This window comes from Lithobates pipiens, unplaced genomic scaffold (genome assembly GCF_037356315.1).
Source record: "Lithobates pipiens isolate NorthernLeopardFrog02 unplaced genomic scaffold, aLitPip1_a1.2 Scaffold_23, whole genome shotgun sequence".
NCBI lineage: Eukaryota > Metazoa > Chordata > Amphibia > Anura > Ranidae > Lithobates > Lithobates pipiens.
In genome coordinates, this window is record NW_027507785.1 from 120425052 (window position 1) to 120439015 (window position 13964).

Consider the following 13964-nt stretch of genomic DNA (forward strand, 5'->3'; position numbering starts at 1 on the left):
GCTGTGGCAAATCGGGGTCATTGATATATTTACTATGGCGATGTCCAAAACTTCAGGAGGTATTGGGCAGAGGTTGTGGGTATGCTTAATGGGCTCTTAGATTTGAATCTTTCAGTGGATCCTTTAATATATGTCTACTGAGCTATCTTGATAGCTCAGTGCTTAAACCACCCAAGTGGTTTACTGTTGCACGAGCGCTCTTTGTGGCTAGGAGACAAATTGCCATTAGGTGGACCTCCTCTCCCCCTCCAACTATATCTGATAGGAGATCGATCTATTCAGATAAAATATCCAATGAGCACCATGTTTTCTTTATGAAGAATTTATCTAAGAGGTTTGATACTATTTGGAAGCCGTGGCTTGACCATGTGGATATGGGACTGAGTTAGGAGTTACCTTTGCCAGAATATAGATGTATGGAAAAAAAAAAAAAAAAGAGTTTTTCATTTATAGGCTAAAAAGGATTGTGTATCGACTTGACAGTGGAAGGAGTGGGAAAAGGGGTGGGTTAAAATTACCCCCCTTTTTATTTTTTCGCTTTGTGTATGTTTTTTTGTGTTTTGATTTTAAATGTTATGTTTGTGTATATGTTGTTGTAGTATAAAAAAAAATTAAAGATAAAATCAGATCAAAAAAAAAAATAATAAAAAAGACAAATTGCGCAGTCATGCAATGCTATACTCTAACAATTTTTTTTTTTTTTACACAACTAGAGCTTTCTTTTTAATCACCTCTGGGTTTTTAGTTTTTTATTATATTAAAAAGGAATGACAATTTAGATTTTTTTTTAACTTTCTGCTATAAAACATATTCCATAAATAAAATAATAATAATAATAATATCTCTTAAGTTTTGGCCAAAACGTATTCTGCTTCATAACTGTGGTAAAACAATCCCAATAAGTGTAGGTTAATTTCTGTGAAAGTTATAGCATCTACAAACTATGTGATATATACGGGATTTTTTTCTTTTTTTTTTATACAAGTAATGGCGGTGATCAGTGACTTAGCCCTTACACACGGTCGGACATTCCGGCAACCAGATCCGACAGATTTTGTCCGAAACTGTTGCATACACACGGTCGGACAAAGTTGTCGGAAAATCCGATTGTACATAACGTGATGACGTTATTTCGTTAGGACGGGACTACATTCAGGCTAGTAGCCAATAGCTTTGGTCTAGGAATTTCATCTGAGCATGCATGGCGCTTTGTCCGTCGGAGTAGGCTACACATGATCGGAGTATGTCCGATCGGAGCATTTTGGCCGAAAATTTTACCGGCAAGTTGGAAAAGTTGGTCCGTCGGAAACAGTCCGATGGAGACCACACACAGTTGGAATATCTGACAAAACGGTCCGATAGGACACATTCTGTCGGAATCTCCAACCATGTGTACAAGGGCTTAGAGTTGTGCTCATACGTTTACATACCCTGGCAGAATTTATGATATTTCGGCCATTGTTCAGAGAATATGAACGATAACACAAAAACTTTTCTTTCATTCATGGTTAGTGTTTGGCTGAAGCCATTTATTATCAATCGACTGTGTTTACTCTTTTTAAACCATAATGGCAACAGAAAATACCCATAGAACCTGATCAAAAATTTACATACCTGGTGATTTTGGCCTGATAACATGCACACAAGTTGACACAAAGGGGTTTGAATGGCTATTAAAAGGTAACCATCTTCACCTGCGATCCATTTGCTTGTAATTAGTGTGTGTGTATAAAAGGTCAACGAGTTTCTGAACTCCTGACAGACCCTTGCATCTTTCATCCAGTACTGCACTGATGTTTCTGGATTCTGAGTCATGGGGAAAGCAAAATAATTGTCAAAGGATCTGCGGGAAAAGGTAGTTTAACTGTATAAAAACAGGAAAGGGATATAAAAAGATATGCAAGGAATTGAAAATGCCAATCAGCAGTGTTCAAACTCTAATCAAGAAGTGAAAAATTAGGGGTTCTGTTGAAACCAAGCCACGGTCAGGTAGACCAACTAGAATTTCAGCCACAACTGCCAGGAAAATTGTTCGGGATTCAAAGAAAAACCCTTAAATAACTTCAGGTGAAATACGGGATTCTCTGAAAACATGGGGTGTGGCTGTTTCAAGATGGACAATAAGGAGGCACTGTAAGAAAGATGGGCTGCACGGTTGAGTCGCCAGAAGAAAGCCATCACTATGCAAATGCCACAAAGTATCCCACTTACAATACACCAAACAGCACAAAGACAAGCCTCAAACCTTCTGGCACAAAGTCATTTGGAGTGATAAGACCAAAATTTGAAGAGGCATCAACAAGGCCTATGAAAAAAAGGTACACCATTCCTACTGTGAAACATGGAGGTGGATTGCTGATGGTTTGGGGATGCTTGTGCAACAAAAGGCACAGGAAATATGGTCAAAATTGATGGCAAGATGAATGCAGTATGTTATCAAAAAATACTGGAGGAATATTAGCATTCACCAGCCAGGAAGCTGCGCATAGGATGTACTTGGATATTCCAACATGACAATGATCCAAAACACAAGTCCAAGTCGACCTGCCATTGGCTACAGCAGAATAAAATGAAGATTCTGGAATGGCCATCTCAGTCTCCTGACCTCAATATCATTAAGCCACTCTGGGGATATTTAAAATGTGCAGTTCATGCAAGACAGCCCAAGAATTTACAGGAGCTAAGGGCTTGTTGCCAAGAGGAATGGGCAGCTTTACCATCTGAGAAGAGAAAGAGCTTCATCCACAAATACCATAAAAGACTTCAAGCTGTCATTGATGTTAAAGGGGGCAATACACGGTACTAAGAACTGGGGTATGTAAACTTTTGATCAGGGTAATTTGGGTAGTTCCCGTTGCCATTAGGATTTAAAAAGAGTAAACACAGCTAATTTATAATAAATGGCTTCAGCCAAATGCTAATCATCAGCGTTTGTGTATACGGTGTGCTGCTTTTACTGGGGATCTAGATTTCATTATTTGCTTAGCAGGGAATGAACAAACAAGATCCCCCATCACTGAACACGGCTCTGTGTTGTTTCCATTCACAGAGCTATGCTCAGTAACGCTCGAGCAGAAAAACAGGTGCCCAGTGGTCACAGCGCAGGCAGACTGACAATGCGCGTTCGCGGTCCAAGCACGCAAATTGCACACTAGGTATGTAATTAATCGAAGGGAGGCCACTCTGCCTCCGTATATGTTAGTTATATGGTGGGCAAGCAGTTAAGCTGCACTTTAAATTTTAATGCTTCAAAACAGAATCTTTAAAAGGTTCACTTTAATCATGTGTGAAGGACCAGGACCTTGTTCACATCTACTGACAAAAATCACCAAAATCATCATGACATGGTGTCTAAGGGCTCACCTTCTGTTAGAATCTGCTTTAAAAATGATTGCTTGAAGAAACTACAGGCTAGCCAGGCTTGTTTCCAGTCTATGAAGTCCTGTTCAGTAAATATAAATAAGTTAAATGAACATCATTAACATCTTTGCTTCCTTCCATCCCTGTGTGTCCAAATTTATAGAAGTGTTTCTGTAGGTACTCAAGTCCCAGATTTATGTTCCCATCATCTCATCTTTAAGATCTAGCCACTTTACCCTTTATTGTCCCCCAAATCTCTCTTCTTAAGGGGTTTCCTTTAGAAGAATCTATATCTAAATAAAATAAAGTTTGTAGTTTGAGCGATACTCTATATTGGCTAACCTATTAAAGATGGAATCGTCCAAGAGAATTGTAGAATGCTTGAGTGAGGAACCTAACTGGTCCAAAACTTGCATTTCCAGTAACTCAGGTTAGCTAATAAAAGGTATAATTTAAACTCTAAACTTTCCAGGTTTCCAAGTTAACTGCATTAAGTTATTAGTTTGTAGAATGCTGACATGTAATGGCAGGTTTTGAGCCACTACAACTTGTTTACGAAAGTAATTTTGGTATCTCTCTCTGTTCTGTGTTAGTTTAGTCCTAGCTGGACCCTCCCTACATCTTCCATGTCTCCTTGGCCAGTGTTAGTTATTCACAGAGACAGTGCTTAGGAAAGTCTTTAGTATTGTACATTTTATAGTGCATAATAACTGCCTGATTTGGCATTGCACAGCAGCCGTTATTTTATGGTACTGTAGGGGTTAAAATGAGCACTCACCTGTCACAAGCACTCGTCAAGAGTGCCGACTATGCCCTCCCCCTTCCTCCATTCACAGGAGTGGTACTACAGCTTCCATGAATGAAAAGTTCTCTGAACAGTGGAGGAGGACCTTTCATCCATCTGCACGTTTCACTAAAATATTGTATTTAATTGGTGGAAGCTACAATACAATTTCCAGGAATGTAAAAGGGGGAGCGGAAAAAGGAAGGCATATTCGGGACCTATGACAAGTGTCTGTCACAGGTTCAGCACTTAGAATAATCCCTGCGGCGCCACAAGTATACAGCTGTGGAGGTATGTGAGGGGGCAAAGGACTTAGACCCCTTTCACACCAGAGCATTTTGCAGGCGCTATAGTGTTAGAAATAGCGCCTGCAATCCGCCCTAAAGAAGCTGCACCATTGTTTGTAGTGTGAAAGCCCGAGGGCTTTCACACTACAGCGGGGTGCTGGCAGGACGTCAGGGAAAAGTCCTGCCAGCAGCTTCTTTGGAGCGGTGAAGGAGCGATGTGTTTACCGCTCCTCCACCGATGCTCCCCATTGAAATCAATGGGGCAGCGCTGTAATACCGCCGGCAAAACGCCGCTATTGCGGCGTATTGCCAGCGGTTTTAACCCTTTCTCGGCCACTAGCTTAGGGTAAAAGCACCCCGCTAGCGGCCGAAATGCGCTGCAAATCCGGTGGTAAAACGCTGCTAAAAATATCGCTATGGGCGGTGTGGTGTGAAAGGGGTCTTAATATTTCAACAGACTAGCCAGAAACACAAGGGACATTTTGCATCGTATGTAGGTATCATCCTTTGTGCTGGTTTATTTGACTAATAATAGGTGAAAATGCAGCGCTAATAAATCAAACAATAAAGTAAGAATACAGATTTTTGAACTGTGAGAAAATATGTAAATAAGTCCCAACTAAATAATTGTGAGGACAATGAATAAGTTCCAAATAGGTCAGTCCAACCCAGTGGGAGTTCCACCCAAACTGGAAATGGGGTTACGGCTGAAAGAATGTAAAATCCATAGACCAATAATATCCAAGAACAGTAGAAATGTTCTTGGATGCCCCAGTTGAAGTCCCTCTAGGACAAGACGCGTAGGGATTGGTTTTCTCCGCTTCTCATATTGCCCTTTTTCTTTTAATTGTAATCAAATTTTTTACTTGTTAACTGTTTTTTATGGAAATAAAAAACCCATTGTTTTTTATCTGTACCATTGGAAGTGCTTTTCCTTTTTTGTTGTATATATACACACGTTCCATCTTCCCGTTTGACTACTCCATCCTGTCATCCATGGTACGTGTGCCGTCTCTGCCAACGGGATTCCATCGACAGTTTTTTTGGCTTCTGAGGACCCCCTGGATCATCCTTGCTGAGCCGTTGATTGTGTTATCCATGCCTGTTTGACCTGGTGCCTGTTGGCATCCAGGTCCTCGTGATTTGGTAAGAGTAACCATTTTTACTGTTCTTGGACGTTATTGGTATTTTACATTCTTTCAGCCGTAACACCATATCAAGTTTGGGCGGAACTCCCACTGGGTTGGACTGACCTATTTGGAACTTATTCATTGTCCTCACAATTATTTAGTTGGGACTTATTTAAATATTTTCTCACAGTTCAAAAATCTGTATTCTTACTTTATTGTTTGATTTATCAGCGCTACATTTTCACCTATTGTTTATTATGAATTTTTGTCCGATTTTTGTGTAGCTGCTTTTTTCTTTTTCACAGGGTAGCGGAATATTTTTCCACATATCACTTTTATTTCACTAAACTAGGTTTTAATGCGGTCTCTGGATCATTCTGGAAAGGCACAACAGCTTTAGTTGCCTTTTCACAGTTCAACGTCATACCACAATCGTGTGAGTTTTCCACTTTTTTGCTACATATGAAAACAAATGTAGAACTCAACAGTACTAATTGTGGCAAATTGTGGTAAGTTAACACTTACCTGACTTGCAGAATATCTAGGTAAGAATTCCTTCATACTGTGCAATGGGAATTGCTTTTTCTCTGCCTCCTTAGAGCCCAAGAACTTTGCAAAGTACAATATGTAACACAAAGCCAGCAGACTGGTGTACAGGATCTACAACACAAAAGACTTTTCAGAAAAAGCAGGTCCAAAATCAACAACTGAAGACTTGTAAACTAGTAAACAATTACTACACATGAAATTAAACCAGTAGTGAGAAAGTATGTAAGCTGCCATAGCTAAAGTCTTCTTTTATAAATACTAGTTTCCTGCCTGTCATCATAATACGTGGCATCACTCATTTTGAAAAGTATACTCAACAGCCTCTTTATTAGATACACCTGTTCAATTTCTTGGTAACACAAATTGCTAATCAGCCAGTCACATGGCAGCAACTCCATGCATTTAGGCATCTAGATGTGGTGAAGAAGACTTGCTGAAGTTCAAACCGAGCATCAGAATGAGGAAGAAAGTGGATTACTTGGTTGTTGGTGCCAGGTGGGCTGGTCTAAGTATTTCAAAAACTGCTGATCTACAGGGATTTTCACACACAACCATCTCTAGGGTTTACAGAGAATGGTCTGAAAAAGAGACAATATCTAGTGAGCAACAGCTGTGTGGACGAAAATGCCTTGTTGAGGTCAGAAAAGAATGGGCAGACTGGTTTGAGATGATAGAAAGGCAACAGTAACTCAAACAACCACTTGTTACAACCAAGGTATGCAGAATACCATCTCTGAACGCACAACACATCGAACCTTGAAGCAGATGTGTGGCAGAAGACCACACCAGGTGCCACTCCTGTCAGCTAAGAACAGGAGGCTATAATTCTCACAGGCTCACCAAATTTGGACAATAGAAGATTGGAATAATGTTGCCAGGCCTGACGAGTCTCGATTTCAGCTGCAACATCAGATGGTAGGGTCAGAATTTGGCATACATATGAAAGCATGGATCCAACCTGCCTTGTACCAACGGTTCAGCCTGGTACTAGCAAGGTGTACCTAATAAAGTGGGAGGTGAGTATTATAATAATAAAATATATATATATAATAATATATATGTGTGTGTGTTAGTTTCTCTCAAAAGTGAGTACACCCCTCACATTTTTGTAAATATTTTATTATATCTTTTCATGTGACAACACTGAAGAAACGACACTTTGCTACAATGTAAAGTAGTGAGTGTACAGCTTGTATAACAGTGTAAATTTGCTGTCCTCTCAAAATAACTCAACACAGCTATTAATGTCTAAACCACTGGCAACAAAAGTGAGTACACCCCTAAGTAAAAATGTCCAAATTGGGCCCAATTAGCCATTTTCCCTCCCTCATGTCATGTGACTCGTTAGTGTTACAAGGTCTCAGGGTTGAATGGGGAGCAGGTGTGTTAAATGTGGTGTTATCGCTCTCACTCCCTAATACTGCTCAATGGAAGTTCAACATGGCACCTAATGGCATCAAACTCTCTGAGGATCTGAAAAAAAAAAAAAGAATTGTTGCTCTAGATAAAGATGGCCTAGGCAATAAGAATAGTGGCAAGACCCTGAAACTGAGCTGCGGCACGGTGGCCAAGACCATAAAACGGTTTAACAGGTCAGATTCCACTCAGAACAGGCCTCTCCATGGTCAACCAAAGATGATGAGTGCACGTGCTCGGCGTCATATCCAGAGGTTGTCTTTGGGAAATAGACATATCAGTGCTACCAGCATTGCTGCTGAGGTTGAAGGGTTGTGGGGTATGCCTGTCAGTGCCCAGACCATAAGCCACACACTACATCAAATTGGTCTGCATGGCTGTCATCCCAGAAGGAAGCCTCTTCTAAATATGATGCACAAGAAAGCACGCAAAACAGTTTACTGAAGACAAGCAGACTAAGGACGTGGATTACTGGAACCATGTCCTGTGGTCTGATGAGACCAAGATAAACGTATTTGGTTCAGATGTTGTCAAGCGTGTGTGGTGGCAATCAGGTGAGGAGTACAAAGACAAGTGTGTCTTACCTACAGTCACGCATGGTGGTGGGAGTGTCATGGTCTGGGGCTGCATGAGCGTTGCCAGCACTGGGGACCTACAGTTCATTGAGGGAACCATGAATGCCAACATGTATTGTGACATACTGAAACAGAGCATGATCCCCTCCCTTTGGAGACTGGGCCGCAGGGCAGTATTCCAACATGATAAAAACCCCAAACACACCTCCAGGACGACCACTGCCTTGCTAAAGAAGCAGAGGGTAAAGGTAATGAACTGGCCAAGCATGTCTCCAGACCTAAATCCTATTGAGCATCTGTGGGGCATACTCAAACGGAAGGTGGAGGAGCGCAAGGTCTCTAACATCCACCAGCTCCGTGATGTCAGTGGCAACCTGTGAAGCTCTGGTGAACTCCATGCCCAAGAGGGTTAAGGCAGTGCTATAAAATAATGGTGGCCACACAAAATATTGACACTTTGGGCCTAATTTGGACATTTTCACTTAGGGTGTGCTTACCTTTGTTGCCAGTGGTTTAGACATTAATGGCTGTGTGTTGCGTTATTTTGAGGGGAAAGCAAATGTACACTGTTATACAAGCTGTACACTCACTACTTTACATTGTAGTAAAGCGTAATTTCTTTCATTTCTTCAGTCACATGAAAGGATATATAAAATATGTACAAAAATGTGGAGGGGTGTACTCACTTTTGTGAGTGTAAAATATATAATATATATATATATATATATATATATTGTGAGGGGTTAGCTCGGCAGCGGGTGTGTGTGACCCCCTGGATGGGTTCACAACACAAAGTCAGGCACAGCAGACAGCGGTGTAGGTTAAAAAAACAAAAAGATCCGGTTTATTTATGCTACATGCAGTGATACATATAACAGCCAAACAAAATAAAACAAGAAAATAAATCCTGGTCAGCTTGACCTCTAACTACACACGTAGACTCCCTGTCTAACAACTGGGTGCAGCCTTGTGCTGTACCAGTCCCTGCCTTTGTTGTAAAGGTTTTGCCACACAGGCGTTAACTCACCGCACAGTACAGGTGACACACTCCCCAGTCTATACAACACAAAACTGGTTCCAGGATGGAGCATCTCCCTATGCATGTTGTTTTTTTTTGTAGAGGTCTTAATGAGCCCACTTACTACAGCTGGGCTCATTAACTCTTCCCCTCTAATTGTAAAAGTCTGCATAAAGCCTGAATCTAGGACACACATATTTCCCATCCTGGATACAACCAGGTGATTTTACCTGCGTGCTGCCACAATATATATTATATATATATATATATATATATATATATATATATATATATATACACACATATATACACACACACATATATATATATATATATATATATATATATATATATATATATATATATATATATATATATATATATATATATATATATATATATATATATATATATATATATATATATATATATATATATACACACACAAAAAGTATTGGGACGCCTGTCTTTACAAGCACATGGACTTTAATGGCATCTCAGTATTAATCGTTAATGTCTTTTTTACTTCTTTGTAATCAAATTTCATCAAGTGACATTAGGACCCCTAATTTTTTTTTTACCGGTTCTGCATTGTTTACTTAAAGAATATGTTACCCCAACATTTCATATTCCGAATATGTATCTGTTGAACCATGTGCTTACATGCTTGTGTAATTTGGCCCCTTTTATCACCCTAAAATACCTGGCTGATCCTGCCTGGTTCTGCCCTCCCCTCTGTAAACTGACCAAGGTATATCATGGCTGCTGAGCCCTGACATTGTGGTCAGTTTACATGTCTCCATCATCCGCAAGCTCTCCTCTCTGCTTTCCTGTGTCCCGTTCTGTCCTCCCCCCCCTCCCCTCCCTGCCTGTCAGCTCTGTCCACTCCATGATTCTCCCCTCCTGCCGCTTTTATACTTATAGTATAAGCATGTCATCCCCTCTGTTAAACAACATTATGTGTCCCTGTGCTGTATAAAACAAATGCAGATTATATCTTCTATCAGAGCACCTCAGGGCGCTCACGTAACTTCTCTGCTCTCTCTCCTCCCCGGAGTGCTCGTCCCCAACCGCTACAACTGTCAGCTGGGGAGAGGAGAGAGCCGAGGAGTCACGTGAGTACCGGGAGATGCTCCGATATAATGTCTTCTGTGTTTGAGAAAGCTGTGGACCCCGAGATTCCTACTGAGAGGATAATGTCCAGGTACAGTCCCTCTTGGCCTATTATCTGTGGCAGCCCATTTGGACAGTCCTACCTCTTCATCAGATCACCAGAGAGACACACGAAAGTCTACCCATACAGTCACTAGCACAAAAGAGACTTAGTGGAGCTGTAAGGGGTTATGCCTGGATTCCAGAGTGAATTCACTGGATCCCAGTGTCAATTCAGCTGAAGGTGATATGCTAACCAAACCAAAGTAGTCATGAATATGAATTCCTCTGTATCCTGGGATGTATGATTAAAAAAAATTACATTTACAACAATTCTAAAAGGAAAGAAAATTACAAAATGATATGATAACTTCCAGATATTTTTAAAAGCATGTGGATTTCTTTTGATTACAGACATATGCCTTACCTGAGTGAATGAAAATATGAGAAGTCCCCATTGAGGACAGAGAAGCACCAGAATTACAGTGACTGAACAACGTAGAATAATTGCAAGACTCTCAGCAACCACCTGGCAAAAGAAAATTAACAATTTAAACTTCCAGTAAGGCCATCAAGCAAAATCCTACCGCTGAAAACGCAGGAATGTGAACTGTGGCTGCTCAGCCTGTGCCTAGGAACACATGACCATCCCTGGAAGCAGACAGATTGCCGCAAGGACCGATCATCAGTTATAGTTTACATGGATGTAGGACAGACACACAGTACTGTAAATTGTTGCTGAGGTGACACACAATTCAATTTATGTAAGCAATGAATATATTTAAAATAGAGTAATAGTAATAGAGTAAAAATGTTGGTCATATACATTATACTATAATATTGCCGTTTCTTGGATCAAACTTGTATGGATCAAAGAAATCCTGATGAAGCGAAAAGTATTGACATTACAATGGGTGCTGGATCCACATAAGCTAGAACTGTATACACTTTATAGGTCATTTTATATTTTTTATACATTTACGATCGATTCATTTTTTTTAATGGCATTTGTACAATAAAAATCATAAAATCGTATTTTATTGGTAGCATCTTTTTATATTTGTATAATATCTTAAGTCTCCCTGGCAGTACACTGAAAGTCCTTATGTTTATATTAGGCCTCATGCACACGAGACGCAGTTAAACGCGTGTTCAGAGGCAGTTGGACACTTATTTCAACTGCTCCTGAACTCATTCAATGTTATCCTATGTGTCCATGCACACAGTCTAGTTTTTTGCCGTTTTTATGCAGTTGCGTTTAACCTCGTTTTTCCAGAAGCAAAAAAATGGGTTCAGACGCAAAAGTTTCCAGGTTTCAGACGCAAAACGCGGTAAAACGCGGCTGCCGCGTTTTAGTTTATAAGCGTTTTTAAAGGTGACCTTTTTTTTACATTAAAAATCTCAAAAATGATTGCAAATGATGAAAAACCATTAGAAAAATATTTTAAACAATTGCAATTGCAAGTGGACAATCCACAACTTGTGGCAAGTGACATGGCAGGTGACAAGTGACGTGGCAAGTGGACAATCCACAACTTGTGGCAAGTGAGGTGGCAAGTGATGTGGCAAGTGGACAATCCACAACTTGTGGCAAGTGACGTGGCAGGTGAAGTGGCAAGTGACCTGGCAGGTGACGTGGCAAGTGGAAAATCCACAACTTGTGGCAGGTGACTGGCATGTGACGTGGCAAGTGGACAATCCACTTGTGGCAGGGGACGTGGCAAGTGGACAATCCACTTGTGGCAGGGGACGTGGCAAGTGACGTGGCAAGTGGACAATCCACAACTTGTGGCAGGTGATGTGGCAAGTGATGTGGCAAGTGGACAATCCACTTGTGGCAGGTGACGTGGCAGGGGACGTGGCAAGTGGACAATCCACAACTTGTGGCAGGTGACGTGGAAAGTGATGTGGCAAGTGGACAATCCACTTGTGGCAGGTGACGTGGCAAGTGGACAATCCACAACTTGTGGCAGGTGACGTGGCAGGTGACGTGGAAAGTGATGTGGCAAGTGGACAATCCACAACTTGTGGCTGGTGACGTGGCAAGTGGACAATCCACAACTTGTGGCAGGTGACGTGGAAAGTGATGTGGCAAGTGGACAATCCACAACTTGTGGCAGGTGATGTGGCTGGTGACGTGGCAAGTGGACAATCCACAACTTGTGGCAGGTGACGTGGAAAGTGATGTGGCAAGTGGACAATCCACAACTTGTGGCAGGTGATGTGGCTGGTGACGTGGCAAGTGGACAATCCACAACTTGTGGCAGGTGACGTGGAAAGTGATGTGGCAAGTGGACAATCCACAACTTGTGGCAGGTGATGTGGCTGGTGACGTGGCAAGTGGACAATCCACAACTTGTGGCAGGTGGCATGGCAGGTGACGTGGAAAGTGGACAATCCACATCTTGTGGCAAGTGACGTGGCAGGTGATGTGGCAAGTGATGTGACAAGTGGACAATCCACATCTTGTGGCAAGTGACGTGGCAGCTGACGTGGCAAGTGACGTGGCAAGTGGACAATCCACAACTTGTGACAGGTGACGTGGCAAGTGACGTGGCAGGTGATGTGGCAAGTCACGTGGCAAGTGGAAATCCACAACTTGTGGCAGGGGATGTGGCTGGTGACATGGCAAGTGGACAATCCACAACTTGTGGCAGGTGGCATAGCAGGTGACATGGAAAGTGGACAATCCACATCTTGTGGCTAGTGACGTGGCAAGTGGACAATCCACAACCTGTGGCAGGTGATGTGGCAAGTGACGTGGCAGGTGATGTGGCAAGTGGACAATCCCCAACTTGTGGCAGGTGACGTGGCAAGTGGACAATCCAAAACTTGTGGCAGGTGACGTGGCAAGTGACGTGGCAAGTGACGTGGCAGGTGATGTGGCAGGTGGACAATCCACAACTTGTGGCAGGTGACGTGGCAAGTGGACAATCCACAACTTGTGGCAGGTGACGTGGCAAGTGACGTGGCAAGTAGACAATCCACAACTTGTGGCAGGTGATGTGGCAAGTGACGTGGCAGGTGATGTGGCAAGTCACGTGGCAAGTGGACAATCCACAACTTGTGGCAGGTGATGTGGCTGGTGACGTGGCAAGTGGACAATCCACAACTTGTGGCAGGTGGCATGGCAGGTGACGTGGAAAGTTGACAATCCACATCTCGTGGCAAGTGATGTGGCAGGTGATGTGGCAAATGACGTGGCAAGTGGACAATCCACAACTTGTGGCAGGTGATGTGGCAAGTGGACAATCCCCAACTTGTGGCAAGTGACATGGCAAGTGACGTGGCAAGTGGACAATCCAAAACTTGTGGCAGGTGACGTGGCAAGTGACGTGGCAGGTGATGTGGCAAGTCACGTGGCAAATGGACAATCCACAACTTGTGGCAGGTGACGTGGCAGTTGGACAATCCACAACTTGTGGCAGGTGATGTGGCAAGTCACGTGGCAAGTGGACAATCCACAACTTGTGGTAGGTGCCGTGGCAAGTGACACGCTAAATACAAGTACACTGCAGCTCTCACAGCTGCTGCTACTCACTCTGGTCTCACAAAATTGCTGAAATAGTTAATAATACTGTTTTTTGAGCTGGGGAGGGTCTATGATGTTAGCTTAACTAAACGCTTCTAGACGCAAACTCTGTAAAAATCGCGGCAAAACGCGAGTTTTTAAAAACATGTGTCCAGCAGAGT

The 13964-nt window shown here is 42.2% G+C and overlaps 1 protein-coding gene across 1 annotated transcript in view; it reads right to left on the reverse strand.

Annotated features, from left to right (window-relative positions):
- Positions 1–13964, reverse strand: part of RFT1 (RFT1 glycolipid translocator homolog) — a 63472-nt gene that overhangs the window by 31121 nt on the left and 18387 nt on the right. Inside the window, exons 5-7 of the mRNA XM_077452274.1 lie at positions 10699–10800; positions 6087–6221; positions 3364–3442 (exon numbers count right to left, since the gene is read on the reverse strand). Of these exons, the coding sequence (XP_077308400.1) occupies positions 3364–3442; positions 6087–6221; positions 10699–10800 (316 nt within the window). The remainder of the gene's footprint in view (positions 1–3363; positions 3443–6086; positions 6222–10698; positions 10801–13964) is intronic.